General features: G+C 28.8%; 1 protein-coding gene across 2 annotated transcripts; it reads right to left on the reverse strand.

The window, feature by feature from the left end:
* Nucleotides 1-1,407: 1,407 nt before the first annotated feature.
* Nucleotides 1,408-8,615, reverse strand: LOC106756236 (squalene synthase). Of its 2 annotated transcripts, XM_014638572.2 has the most exons (14): nucleotides 8,144-8,615; nucleotides 8,010-8,052; nucleotides 7,388-7,477; nucleotides 7,026-7,101; nucleotides 6,266-6,335; nucleotides 5,744-5,887; nucleotides 5,558-5,662; nucleotides 5,025-5,171; nucleotides 4,232-4,307; nucleotides 3,501-3,589; nucleotides 3,045-3,136; nucleotides 2,919-2,964; nucleotides 2,774-2,843; nucleotides 1,408-1,554 (listed from the first exon to the last, which is right to left on the reverse strand). In XM_014638572.2, exons 1-13 carry the CDS (start codon nucleotides 8,336-8,338, stop codon nucleotides 2,775-2,777), a joined length of 1,242 nt encoding a protein of 413 aa, XP_014494058.1. In that variant the 5' UTR covers nucleotides 8,339-8,615; the 3' UTR covers nucleotides 1,408-1,554; nucleotide 2,774. The 2 variants fall into 2 exon arrangements, with proteins under 2 accessions (XP_014494058.1, XP_014494056.1); XM_014638570.2 differs by lacking the exon at nucleotides 1,408-1,554 and having other exon boundaries at nucleotides 2,683-2,843; nucleotides 8,144-8,614.
* Between the last annotated feature and the right edge of the window lie 4,911 nt (nucleotides 8,616-13,526).

A 13,526-nucleotide genomic window follows, 5' to 3' on the forward strand; every position in this document is an offset into this window, starting at 1 on the left:
CTACCCATAGATTAATTATTTATATTCTAAATATGGTTTAGATAAATAACCTATTTTCTAGCCTATATTTGTAATTCCATGAAGCTTGTAAATACAAGATAGCACTTAATATGTACTTGATGTTTTACTCACTTCTATATTGTTATATTTTAATATTCTCTTTAAACTTTTAATAACTTTAGTATTGAAAAGTCTTCTACAGGTAAATTTTTTCTCGATTTTCACCAACAACTTGACGTCAAGTTACTATAGTTTTCTTTCTCGTAAGAAAATTTTGGACTTGAGATCATCAGATAGCGTTGTTTATAAAGATAATTGAAACTCACGATTTTGTGTTAATCCGCTTAATAATTTCTCATGGCTTAAAAATCGAAACAAAAGACCAATTAAATACATTTTTTTTCTCTCAATTCTCTTAAACATTTAAAAAAAAAATATTGTGATGAACTTTTAAGTTCAAAATTTCAAAATAAACAATACCTCAAAATAGGATAAATAATTCCAATGATTTTATCTCAAAATTTAAAATTGAAAAATCACGAAAATTATTTAATATTTTAATATATCGCTCATAATTTAAAAAAATAAATAAAAATCAGATATTAATAAAAACAATTCTTTATTTTCTCCCGTGAACAGGTGAAATTACACAATTTTCGGTATAATCATACTTTTGAGGATTTAACAAAATAAATTTATGATATAATTTAATATAGTTGTACTTCATACACTTGAAATTGAGATCATTAATTCAACAAAAAATAATTGTATACGAATTGATTTACATTGTGGATAGAGCTGTTAAAACGAGTCACAACTATCGGGTCAACCCGACTCATCACGGGTTTGAGCCAAGTTGGGTTTGAAAAAATTGTATTTTTTTTATACGGGTCAGATTTCAACCGGGCTCATTTAAACCCGGCTCATGGTTGTACCCGTGGTGGGCCGGGTTGGCCCACCAACCCACCTGCCTAATTTTATTTTATTAAAATTTAATTTTAATTTTATAAAAAAATATTTATTAATATTTTTGTGCTTGAAAAAATTATTTAAGTTCTCTATTTTCAAAATTAATTAAACATGGGAGTGAAATTTGTTTAGATTTGAATTATAAAAAATTTGTAATTTTTTTTATTTAAAAAAAATTGTAATTAAGTGGGTAAGTGAGCCAATCTATTTACCCACCAACCCGTGGTGGGTCGGGCTGAGTTCAAATTTTTCTGACTCGCTAATAAATGAGCCAAATTAGATTGTCTCACTAAATGACGAACCCTTGGTGAACCGAACCGGGTCGAGCCGGATTATCCATTTTGACACCTCTAATAGTGGATAATATTAAATAACAACCTAGTTAAAGGAACCTCTCAATCAATTTAAATAAGAAAAATAAAAGTTTTCATTTAAATTTATTGTCAACCTTATTACAATTAATGTCTCACAATGTTTGCGAACTAAGTTGCATGTCTCCTATTTGATCGCTTCTATAATTCGTAAATTTTCTATATTTCATAAAAAATTTATCCCTTCCTGCCGTTCATTCTAATGCAGTTTTCCCTGATATAAAAAATAGATTAGTATTCTGAAATGAATGACAGATGACAAAAAAAAATTATGAAATGCAAAGCAAATATCATTGAGATATGCTTAATCTAAAGCATTATTTGAATTCTGCATCAGACTTCTTTCGTAGTGCTCTCACAGCTTATGCAGTTGGCGTTTCTTAGATATCAACAACAAAAAATGAATCATTATTGAATAAATTCAAACTAATCTTAAAACTAAAGGGTGAAAGCACACTTGTTTTGTCTGAAATGAATATCTCTATATTCCTCTTTTCTTGTTACCTGTTTTTTCAACAATTATCTAATTTTATATACTATTCCTTATGATTGTTTCAAATTTATATACACATCTTATACTTTAGTTTCATATTTAATTTGGATAAATAGTTTTAATTTCTTGATTTTTCAAAATGTTTGTTTCAATGAAAAAAATATTCTGTAATTAATATTTCCATTATAAAAAGATGTGGTTTTATTCCTTCATTAAAGAAGAAAAAAATTGTGTAAATTGCAAATGAAGCGTACCAAAAGCAAAATGAAAAGGAGAAAGGCTTCCCCTTATGCAAGTTCGTTAATTGTATGTGTAAAGAATATTCTAAAACAACGAGGAATCACTTTGCTACACAACTGTTTAACAACTTTAAATAATAAAAAATATTACATTAAATTATTTAATGAAAATATAAATTAAATTATTGAATAAAAATAGTAAAAGGATTATAAAATAGTGGTATAAATTTACACGACGTTAAAGTATATCTAATGACTATTAGACAACAAATGACAGGACAAATGTGTTTTATAATTAAAAAAATGTTTTTATTTAATTTCACAAAAGTGTAAAACTTAAAAAGAGTATTTTAGTAAGTAGGTTTAAAAAAATTTAAAATGATAAAATAATGGCGTAATCATGTTTTCTCTGGCTTCACCGGTTAACAACATGTTAACAACCAGGAAATCTTTCTCGTACATTTGTGTTTCTTGAAACCCTGATTGGTGACTTTTTATGATAATATATTAAGCTGTGTAATTGTTGAGTCACGATTTAAAAAAATGAGTGGAAGTGCGTGAAATTTTTAATGTTTCTAATTGACGTTCTGAAAGGAAAAGGTTATTGCCATGAAAGAAAAGGAGTGGACAATTTTGTAAAAGAGGATAATTGTTCTTACAATGTGATCGTACCTTAAATATAAAAATAAAACTTAACTTACACTAGTTATTATGGTGGTTAGCAGACAGATAAGCAAAAATGATGGAAACCAGGATGACCAGGATGACAATCTGCAGGGATGGTTTCCGTTAGTATATTATTAGAAATGCAGAATCTAGTTTAAAAAAGCAAAAGCCAAAACGTACCATGGTGGAGCCGTATCCACTTTCATCCTTCACAATGTACGATTTTCTGCTTAAAACAACCAAAGATTTGTTAGGATGTGAATGGTAAAAACAGGCACTTTTGAAGCAAATAAGTTATGTGCATACCTTTTACTCAAGAGACCAGATTCTCTGCAAGTTTTCTGAATAGCTACCAGCCTACTCAATGTTTTTGTTGCATTGGGGTCATTTTTGTCAACCTATAATGGAAAATACAGAAGCTTTTTATTTGGAAAAGGAAGATTTAAGAACTACTGCAAATAGGGGAAAAAAACACTAAGATCTGCATTTTGAATTTTGGCCACTAAAAGATGTCTTTTCCATTAGGCAATGGAATAGTGTGGATCAAGGGTTATTTGCTATTTTCTTTGGAAAACACACCCAACCAGGAAAATTTTCGACGTCTATGTGCATCAAGTCATTGATGAACCGAAGTGTGGTCCTTTTAGCAGATTGTTCATGGTAGAAACTAGGAACATTATCCAATGTTAAATGCAACACGGGTAGCGTTCACATTCTTCTGTTGCAAACCTAATACGGTTAAGGACAACAACAAATTCATACCTTGGACTCCAAAACACAAGCAAAATCAAAGAAAGCGCCATAGACATCAGCCATAGTCTTTGTTCGGTCAATCACCTTGGCAGTTAAACCTATCAATTGGAAACAAAAATGAATAAATAACATCTAGTTTGATATTACACACCCACAAATAGTAACAGCATACAACAAACACAATTAATAGCTAAATGTTGATCCTTTTTTATTCCCAGAAGAAAAAACAATACTTTGAAAATGAAATGGGAAGAAAGGAAACCATACAAATGCCTCAAATAATGTATATGCATCTAGGCTATGGTATTATGACTTCACTTCAAAAGTATAGGGATATCCATCATAGAGTTGTAGCCCCTGGCCTCTAAACTCAATATATGCTATTAGCCACTTTTTCCAAGTTCAAACTGTCTTCCCAGGTCTTAATCAACATCCATAAGAGGAGGATGCAAGCATTTATGTAGATGTGATATTTAAACATTCCACATACAAACACAAAATCTAACAGGATATGGACATCATTCAGGCCCATTGTAAAAAAGTTATCTTTAATAAAAATGCATATACGGGTTCCATAACAAACAGATTCCAATGTAATTTTATGTAGATTGATTCAGCATGAAATAACATGAAATCCATATTGCAGCAATTCACTATTCCAACGACTTCAAAAACACATGCCCTGTCATAACCACAAAATTATATCACAAGGACTTCAGTATCAAAAGAGTTGTTCTGACCTCGCCTCATTTTAACTACACCTCTGAAGACCTCAATGTTGTTGTAACATAAAGCAAGTGTTCCAATTGCCATTATCTGTCACGGTGCAGCATATCAAATAAACATCAAAATCACAGGGGAAAGATTATCAAAATAACTATCGCTTGATACATCAATCATTAAACATAAAATTAATATGAACAATAACTAACACCCCTCCCACCCTAAAAATATAATAGTACTTAAAGCAAATAGGTCCCACACAGCATCAGATTGTACATCCACCACAAAAGTACTTAACTTTGGAAGCTAACACCTAAGACCCAAGCAGCTTCTTCCTCTATAACATATGCAGCTCGAAATAAAAAATTTTGTATTCCATAATATTACCTAAAACCACAAAGGCTATATAGCTAAACCCTCAGACAATCATGATCTACTAAAATCACGCACCACAGGAAGTCAATCTGTACTCTCACAAATATTCTACATGGAGTTACGATTAAAAATATTCTGTGTAACAACTTACTACTATGTTTCGGTAAAACACTTTATTAAAAATTGTATAATAGATTAAAACATCTTTTGGGAAGTATTAAACTAAAAACTTATAAGAAACTGACAGAATATATTAATTTTACTTTTTCATCTTTTATTGAACAGAATAGGGAGGAAGCTGATATGACTCAACTCTTCTGAAACATAACATGATATGCAAACAACATAAAACAAGCAGATAAATTATGGTTGCAACAAGAGTGACATGAACTAAATAACAGTTAAATCAGAAGTGACTGAGTAAACGAACAGCACCTGGGGTATAGCACAAAAGCGAAATATAGCCAGGTCCTTTAAAGCAGCCATGTATATTAAGCAATCTTCAGCATGAATCAGAGCATTGGTGACCATGTCATTTAAGCATTGTACTGCCTTAACAGAGTTCTCCTCATATTTCAAATCCTGGATCGTAAAAATTAAATTGGAGTGACAAATAAGAAAACCATACCACAGCACACCTGAACATGGAATGGAAGTTGAAAAGGCATTTCATGTGTGTACAAAAACGTGTGACTGGAAATTTGATTTCACCATCACACAACGTGAGATTAAAGCAATGAGGGAGAAAGAGCTGAAAGAACGATTGTAGTAAGACTTTTTTTTCCCTTCAATTTTAGTGTTTGATGGAATTGATCTTAAACTGTAGAGTATAATTGACATGTGTGCTTAAATTAATCTGAACCACATACTTGTCGTGGAACATGTTTTTCATTGGAGAATGCGAGAATTTATTTTCTAGCATCTAAAAAGTTAGGCTAGATGTAAATTCCTGTAGTGTAGAGCCAAACCTCGAGTTTGTTAACATATTTACTCCAAATCTGTCGTGGCCAGAACATGCGTGACTTGGGGATTTCATTGATGTCTTCCAGATAATCTCGAATGATGTTTGTTTTCTGCAATCTCAATAGGTAGCATAAAATGTAAGTAAACAATTGCAACCATACTGTAGTTTTCATATCTTAAAGCCATGATACCTGAAGAAACAGGCCCATTGAATTGGAAAGGGAATCTGAAGCCAGATCTTCTGAACCAGAGGCATGGAAGAGCTTCGATAAACCCAGTCCAACAAGTCCAGCCACGTAGTGACAATATTCATCATAGTCCTCAATTGTTTCAACCTGCAGATGGAAGAAAAAGGTCTCTTGGCATAAATGAAGATGATCTTTCTATGTTGAAAACATGGCAGAAATCCCTTTGCAGCATAGTTCTCAGAAGATAAGAATTTATAAGGGATGCACTAAAAATAATAGTATAACATCAAATTTTAAAAACTGTTGTATTTAAATAATTATATTGACCATCTCTTTAAATTTCCATCTGCCAAACAACATAATTTAAAACACTAAAAATATTAAAAACTAGAAACTAGCAGGAGGAATCATCATCTAAAGGAATAACAAACTTCATATAACGTCTTGTCAGTTCCAGAGGTTTACAATATTAATTATAAGATAACAAAAATAATATGTGCAGAATAGAAGCCTTGTGTGACAAACCTCCTTGCAAATAAATTTGGCCATTCCAGCACCCATTCTTTTTGTAATGTCCTCAATTGCTTCCTGGTAGCTGCAAAAGTCATTGACTAGCATTTAACTTGTTGGCATAGAATATACAGCCATAATTTAATTACATATAACTGAGAAAAGCTAATAAAAAGGAGTGAATCAATAGCCCAAAGACACATATCTCCACCGGTTGTGAAATATCTTCAACTTTAACAATATGAATGCACCAAGAGAAATTATAGAATGAGATCCCCAATTTAAGCCTTAACTATATTTTTGTTCTACAAACCTACAAAGACCAAGTGAATGTAACTAGCAATGGACAGGAACCCCAAAACTGTTGTAACAGCTGGTGAAAAACAATACAAAATACATAAAACTCTACATGATAAACGTGAAAATAATTGATAATTCTTATCAATCACAAATACAGAGCACAATTGTTAATCAACACTATGTAATCGACAGTCAACATAATAAGTAATTCCATATCCAAATTTTGATATTTCAGAAAGGGATACAAATTGAATCAACAAATGTTATTCACAAACTAACTTCTACGTGATATTCTACTGGTAGCATGAATTAATGATAAACAGTACACATCCCCCACTTCCCCAGGGGTGATAGCAATGATAGCATAAAATTGATGCCAAAATCCTAAGGTCTGCTGCTGATTGCATCAAGCAAAAATCATATGCTGTGAAATTTAAAATTCAATTCAGGTATATGAGTTCGGATAAAGACTGACTTCTTTCCAAGTTCCAGAAAAGCAGTTGAAACATGACGAATCTGGTCCATTAGAACTTTGTACTCCTTTGTGCCACCTAGTTACATTAAAAACAATCAGTGTGCAAATCAGCATCAATAAATTTGGAGGCTCATATACAATAAAACCATTCTCCACGTGAACAATAAAGGATGTCTTTAGTAACAATACGAGTAATTCCTGTATGTGTCTAATTCAATTTCTGAAAAACAAGTTAGATGTGGTTAAATTGAATATTTATAACTAAAAAACCACAGATTGGGAAAAAGGTGTTCAAATTATATTGAATCTTATCTTAGAATAAAAATATAAAATAAAGAGAGCACAGAGAATGATACACTCACATGAAAAGTGCCAATCGCGATCATAAATATGACGGTGAAAGGCTATCAGTATTGGCACCTTGACATCTGTAGCTATGCTAGTATCATCCTCTGTCCAAACAAACCATAGAGTTACAACAATATAGATACTTTCAAATTCTCAAGAATGTAAGAGTTACTCTATAAAATAACTTTAAGATAAACAAGTATTATTCAGAGGAAATAGACGCAATAACCAGCAGATTGATAGGGACTCAGAAACTCTATTATGCCAAATATGTGCGTCTTCCATAACAACTAAGTATTTTACAAGAAGCAAAAACTTTATAAAAAAAGAAAAAGAAAAAAAAAAAAGAAAAACTCGAGCTACTGCTTTTCTGTTGATTTTCCATTTTCAAGAGCTTTTAAAAGGAGCAGAATCTTAAAATCACTTTCATTTCCCAAAAACGCTGGACGATAACACCAATCCCTGCACAACATTCAAAGCTTAAAAAAACAAATAAAGAAATAAAAACTAAGCATCCTAACAACCACATCTCTGCAAACCGAAACCGATAGTACTAACACAAATTCGTCCTCGCAAACTACAAAAAAACAAAGCAACAAAAAGCGCGCGCATCAAATCGAAGATACGAATACAAACCAACGGTGTCGAGCGCTCGAAGAACCAGATAGAATATGCAAACCTGACAAAAAAAAAAGTAACCCAATTGAGAAAAGGCGGAAACAGAAGAAGAAACAACGGAGTAATCGAGAGCGGAAACGGAAGATACTAACCGCGTTGCGAAGGTTGGTATCGAGTTGCTGAATGACGAGCGCGAAACTTCTAGAAACCTTGTGGAGCATAGTATAACAGAACGCCCAGTGCGGCTCCGGCGGGATCTGCTTCTCGGCGTTTCTAGCCGCCATTTTGAGCTTCAGCAACGGATAAAAGTCATCTGGATGCTTCAGAATCGATCTCAAACTCCCCATTCTCAAAGCTTCTGCGCTCGAATTTCGATAACACAATTGAGCGTTCTTTGGAGCTATTTGTAACCGCGGAATAGATCTTCGCTCCGATGGTGACCTTCGCTCCGATGGTGACTACAACCACTTCGCCTTTTGGTAAGGCAAGTTTGGAATGAGAGAATATATAACAATTTTTCTTTATTTGAGGTTGAAAATGCATAGGTATATTTCTTGTCACACTCGTATCAGCTAGCAGTTGCAATTTTTTTATTTTGTAGACAGATTCGATTAAATGCACGTTTTGTCCGTTTACATGGACTGGGTCTGAATTTTACATAGGAATCCTTCCTCGGCCTAACCACCAAGCACTAACATTTCATTTTGGAGTCTTTTCAATCAAAAATATAATTTTATCACTTTTAAATAATAATAATAATAAAATTAATAAAGGTGGTTAACGGATAAATAATGGGTGGCATGGGTGATATTAATACCAAGAATTTGTATAGTAATATATTTTTATATTCTTTTATTTCACATGGAATATAAGAATAAAATATTATAAAAGTAAGAAATTTTGTATTTTTTTAAAATGAAAAAAGTAAAAAGTAAAAAATAACAATCTCAATTAAATGTAAAAAGTTACGTTTATCAAATAATTATTTTTATATTAATATATGTGAATAATTGAAAAGCTTTAAAGAAAAATCCAAAAAAAAAAAAACCAAATGTTGTAATTGGAAAGATAAAATCCATCGTACATAATTATATCCTTTTAGATTACTTTTAATATTTGTAGTGTTTTAAGTTTGGAGGAAACTACACTTGCGTCGTGTGAAACGTAAGAATGATATTATATGAAATATATTTTATTTTATGTGAACCTAGTCCTTCGAAACATTTTTAAGTTATTTTTCATTATATAATGATTTATAATATATAGTATAGCTTTTATATAATAATAAACAATTATTTTTATAGTCTACAATCTTATATTAAATTTGTTTCGAAGTTGTGTTTTGATAAGATTATTAAGATTTAGGTCTTAAGCAGTAAAATGAAATACTACTATATTTTTCAAAATTTTATAATTAAAATAAACTTTTAAAATTTTGAATGAACAAAAATCGATCCACGATCAAATAAATAAAAATCTTGTCAAACTTTTCAGTATATATATATATATATATATATATATATATATATATATATGTATATAAAATACAAATTCTAAAATATATCACTTATTTTGCTTATATAATTTTAAGTTACGATAAATTGTAAAATTAAAATTATTAATAAGTGGTATATTTTACAATTTGTATTTAAAATAAATTATTTAGATATTCTGTCGTAGGTTAACTTTGCTCGGTACTCTATAAACTACTTCATGCATTACTTTTAATTTTTAAAAACCTCATAGCACATATTAACTGTGGCTATACAACAATATTAAACCTTTTTATATTGTCTAGTTTTTATATTATTTATCATTGGAAACATTGTTAAAATAGAATAAATAGAAAATAACAATTTTGCTAAATAACACGTAGAAAAAAATTTGCCAAGAAGGACCAAAACTTTAACTTTTATTTATATGCAAATACTACATCTTGAAACAATCACTGTAGTAGAAACCAGATGTATTGTTTAATACTTTTAAAAAAATTACATAAAATATATAAAGTAGGAACATAAAACAACGACAATAAATGCAAGTTGGCATTTTAAGTTAAGAAATGTACACAAACCAAACTAGTTGTCTCCACTTATATAAGAGTCTTAAATTTAAGACTTGTATCTGAAAGAACTTTATCGAAACATATTGATCTAACATAAAGATAATCTTGAATTTAAGATTTTAAATCTTGAAAGTAAAAATTATTTATAATTACAATGTAATAATTAAATTATTTTTCAATACTCCTAAATAGAAATGATAACAGTATACCGTTTGGTTTAGTGACTTTCTATATCGTCTGATCTATTAACCTGACTCTGATATCATCATATAGAATAATGGTACAATAATGAAGAAGAAAGCCAAAAAAGGAGGACAGAGAGAAGAGTGAGGCCAGAGAGAATAACAGAAAAGAAAATTGATTAATTAAAAAAAGTATAAAGGAAAAAATATATAGATAAGAACAGTAAAAAAACAATAGAAAAATCAGATAAATAGACTAGACGAGGTAGAAAGTCACTAAATCGAGAAGTATACTGATATCAAGAATGATAAAATAAACATCAGTTAAACTAAAATAAAAGAATAGATGGATGTTATAAAATCTTAACTCGAATTAATCACGTAATAAATGCTGAGACAAGATAAAATCATTAAATCACCTAATTATTAATTATAAAGACATTTTGGGTGTTGCCATATTTACTAACATCCCAAGTGTTCCATAATTGCCTGGTTATTAAAGTCAATAAGTATATAGTGTTTTTTATTCTAAATTCAAAAACATTTAAAAAAATATTGAAATACGTTGACCATGGAAGATGTTTCATTCACATTGTCATAATTCTTTAAAAATAATGAAATGTTTTAAATTTACTAATATAATAACCTATAAAAAAAACTTTTCAAAAAGTATTTATAAAATATATTTTTTAAATACTTAAATTATCTTTGCATGAATAGCCAAGTGCTCTTTAAAATGCAAACTTAAAAGATTTTAAATTATTAAAATAGTAAAAATATAAGAAAGAAAAGTAAAGGTTTAGTTAAGTTTGAGATGCATGCTTGTTTTTATAATTTAGTAGTTATTAGATTTGATTAAGTTTGAGATGAATATCTTCAAATGCTATCAAATCAAAATATGTTTTTATTGATACCTGATGTAAAATAAATTAAATCAAAAACACAGTAAAATGATTAATAACCTGCTAACTTTAAAAATTGAAACATGATAAATAATGATACAACTAATATCTTGAGAGAGAAAAATATATACAAGTATAAATTAAATTAATATTGAAAAATACTAAAATAAGTGTATGTATTATAGTTAATTCAAACGAAATATTAAAAATATAAGTGGAATAAATAAAAAAAACGTGTTTTAAAACATATATCTCATTAAAAATACTCAATTACATTCTTCCACAAATGTATTTATTATGAAAATAAATTAATTTTGTTTTAAATAAATACAATGATCCATTTTGAACCTGATAATTTTCTTAACCCAATTGATCTGAACATTATATCTCGTCAGTTATTTTCTACATCATTTTTTCTTGTTACTGTAGAAAAAAAAGATTAAAATATTAAGAAGTGTTATAATATTTTAAATAAATAACATGGAAGGAAAAATAAAAGAAAAGAAAAAACGTTTTTATCACTGTTTCTGACGTGGAGTGCAGTTATTAACTAACCTTTGTACTGTTTATAAGCATTTTTCCCACCAATTTGTTTATGCAAGCCACGCGAGACGCGAGTGACACGCTCACAGCGTGACGCAAAAAATATAATTATCAATGTAGGTCTTCTTCTATTATACGCACTGAATTATCAATGGAGTAGTATGTTGCAAAATTCATTAAATATTTTTGTTTATATATAATAAATATATTACCCTTAAATTGTATTTATTGAGGATTGGGTTTAAGTTTATAAATAAAAGGTAATTTGATATTAAACAAAGTTTAGAAAATTATTTTTTATATATATTTAAGTCTATTAAATATTTGATTTTAAAGGAAATGTTATGTATTGAGAAAATGACATCGTACAATTTATTTTAGGTGAATTTTATCATTTGTTTTGTCCATTAAATGGATGGAATGGTAATTTTTGAAATTAAAATATGAATTGATCGTTGTTTTTAATTTTTAATTAAATGTTAAACTTTATTTAGTATTCATTTTAAACATTTATCAAGAGAAGGTTAGTATTTTGTAATGGAAAAGAGTAATGTATTTGTCAAAAAGTATTATTATTTTAATAAATTTACTCTTAAATTATAGAGTGAAGAAACCGTGGGCTGGGGGATACTTTGATATAAGGTTTTTTTTCTCAGTACAGCCCACAATTTCTTTGTGCATTTTTTCAAATTTTTAAAATGATTATTTATTTTATTTTATTTTAAGTGGCTTTCTGATTATCTGTTTAAAAATAAGTTTTTTGAATTTTTTTTAAAAATGTTTTTCACAACGAGAATTCTGGAACGTAACTTTCTAGAGTAAAATTATCAAAACGGGATTTCTGAAAGGTTTGAAATACATTTTTAAACAAGTTTTCCTAAATAAGATTTTCAAAACAAGTTTTGTTGAGACGTATAATACACTATAGAATGATTTTTTTTCAAAATAAGCTTTATTGAATAAGTTTTTTAAAGCACCTAAAATGCCTTATAGATAGAACTTTTAAGAAAGAGGTTTGTTTTGTATTTTGTTTCTTCTTCTTCTTCTGTTTTTTATAATTAAATGGCCAAAATATATGTCTGAAGCATAAGTTTCGTACCTAAATTTATATCTATTAATTGTAAATTTAAGTTTGACCTATAAAGGTCACACGTAAATTTCAAAATTTATGTTTAACACTTAGGTAAAACTTAAAAAAAATCATTAGTGACTAAAAGTTGCAATTTGACCATTTTCGTTTGTGGTGCATTGGAAACATCTTTCTCATTGAATATTTTTTCATTGTAGTTAGTTTCACATCCTCATCATTATAATGTATACGCGTGATTGTTTTTGAGAGAATCCAGTTATTGTTTTGCATGAATGTAAGTTTTATATTTTTGGTTAATATATTAATTTTAGATTTTTGGTTGTGTAGAATAAGAGTTGTGTTTGATTGATTTTAGATTTATTACTTGTTTGATTAATTTATAATTTGATTAAGTTATAAATTATTACTAAGTGTATTGTTAGTTTATATTATGGTGCATTTTTAGTTTATATTAAGATTTACTATAACTTAATATGTAAATATTGAGCGAACCTCAGTTCCCATTTTAGATTTAGTAAAAATATTAAACTTTAATCATTTATATTAAATCTTGAATTGTTTGATTGGAGAGTCTAAAAAAAGTATTTTTCATAATTTGTTAATGTGATACTCCAAATATATAATAAAAATACTCATATAATATAAGCGTTATCATCTAAATAAAAGAGAACAGTTTAGAGATAGACTTGCAAATAAGTCTCAAAGTTTACAATCTTCCAAGAAATACCAAAATTTAAACCTTAAGCTAAAGGT

This window comes from Vigna radiata, chromosome 2, assembly GCF_000741045.1.
Source record: "Vigna radiata var. radiata cultivar VC1973A chromosome 2, Vradiata_ver6, whole genome shotgun sequence".
NCBI classification, from domain to species: Eukaryota; Viridiplantae; Streptophyta; class Magnoliopsida; order Fabales; family Fabaceae; genus Vigna; species Vigna radiata.

Coding starts and splice junctions, on each gene's coding strand:
- LOC106756236 (XM_014638572.2), bottom strand. CDS start 8,338: ATGGGGAGTTTGAGATCGATTCTGAAGCATCCAGATGACTTTTATCCG. Junction 5,888..6,265: donor CCAAATTTATTTGCAAGGAG/GTTTGTCACACA, acceptor TTCCATCTGCAG/GTTGAAACAATTGAGGACTA. Junction 4,308..5,024: donor GCTTTTGTGCTATACCCCAG/GTGCTGTTCGTT, acceptor GCACCGTGACAG/ATAATGGCAATTGGAACACT.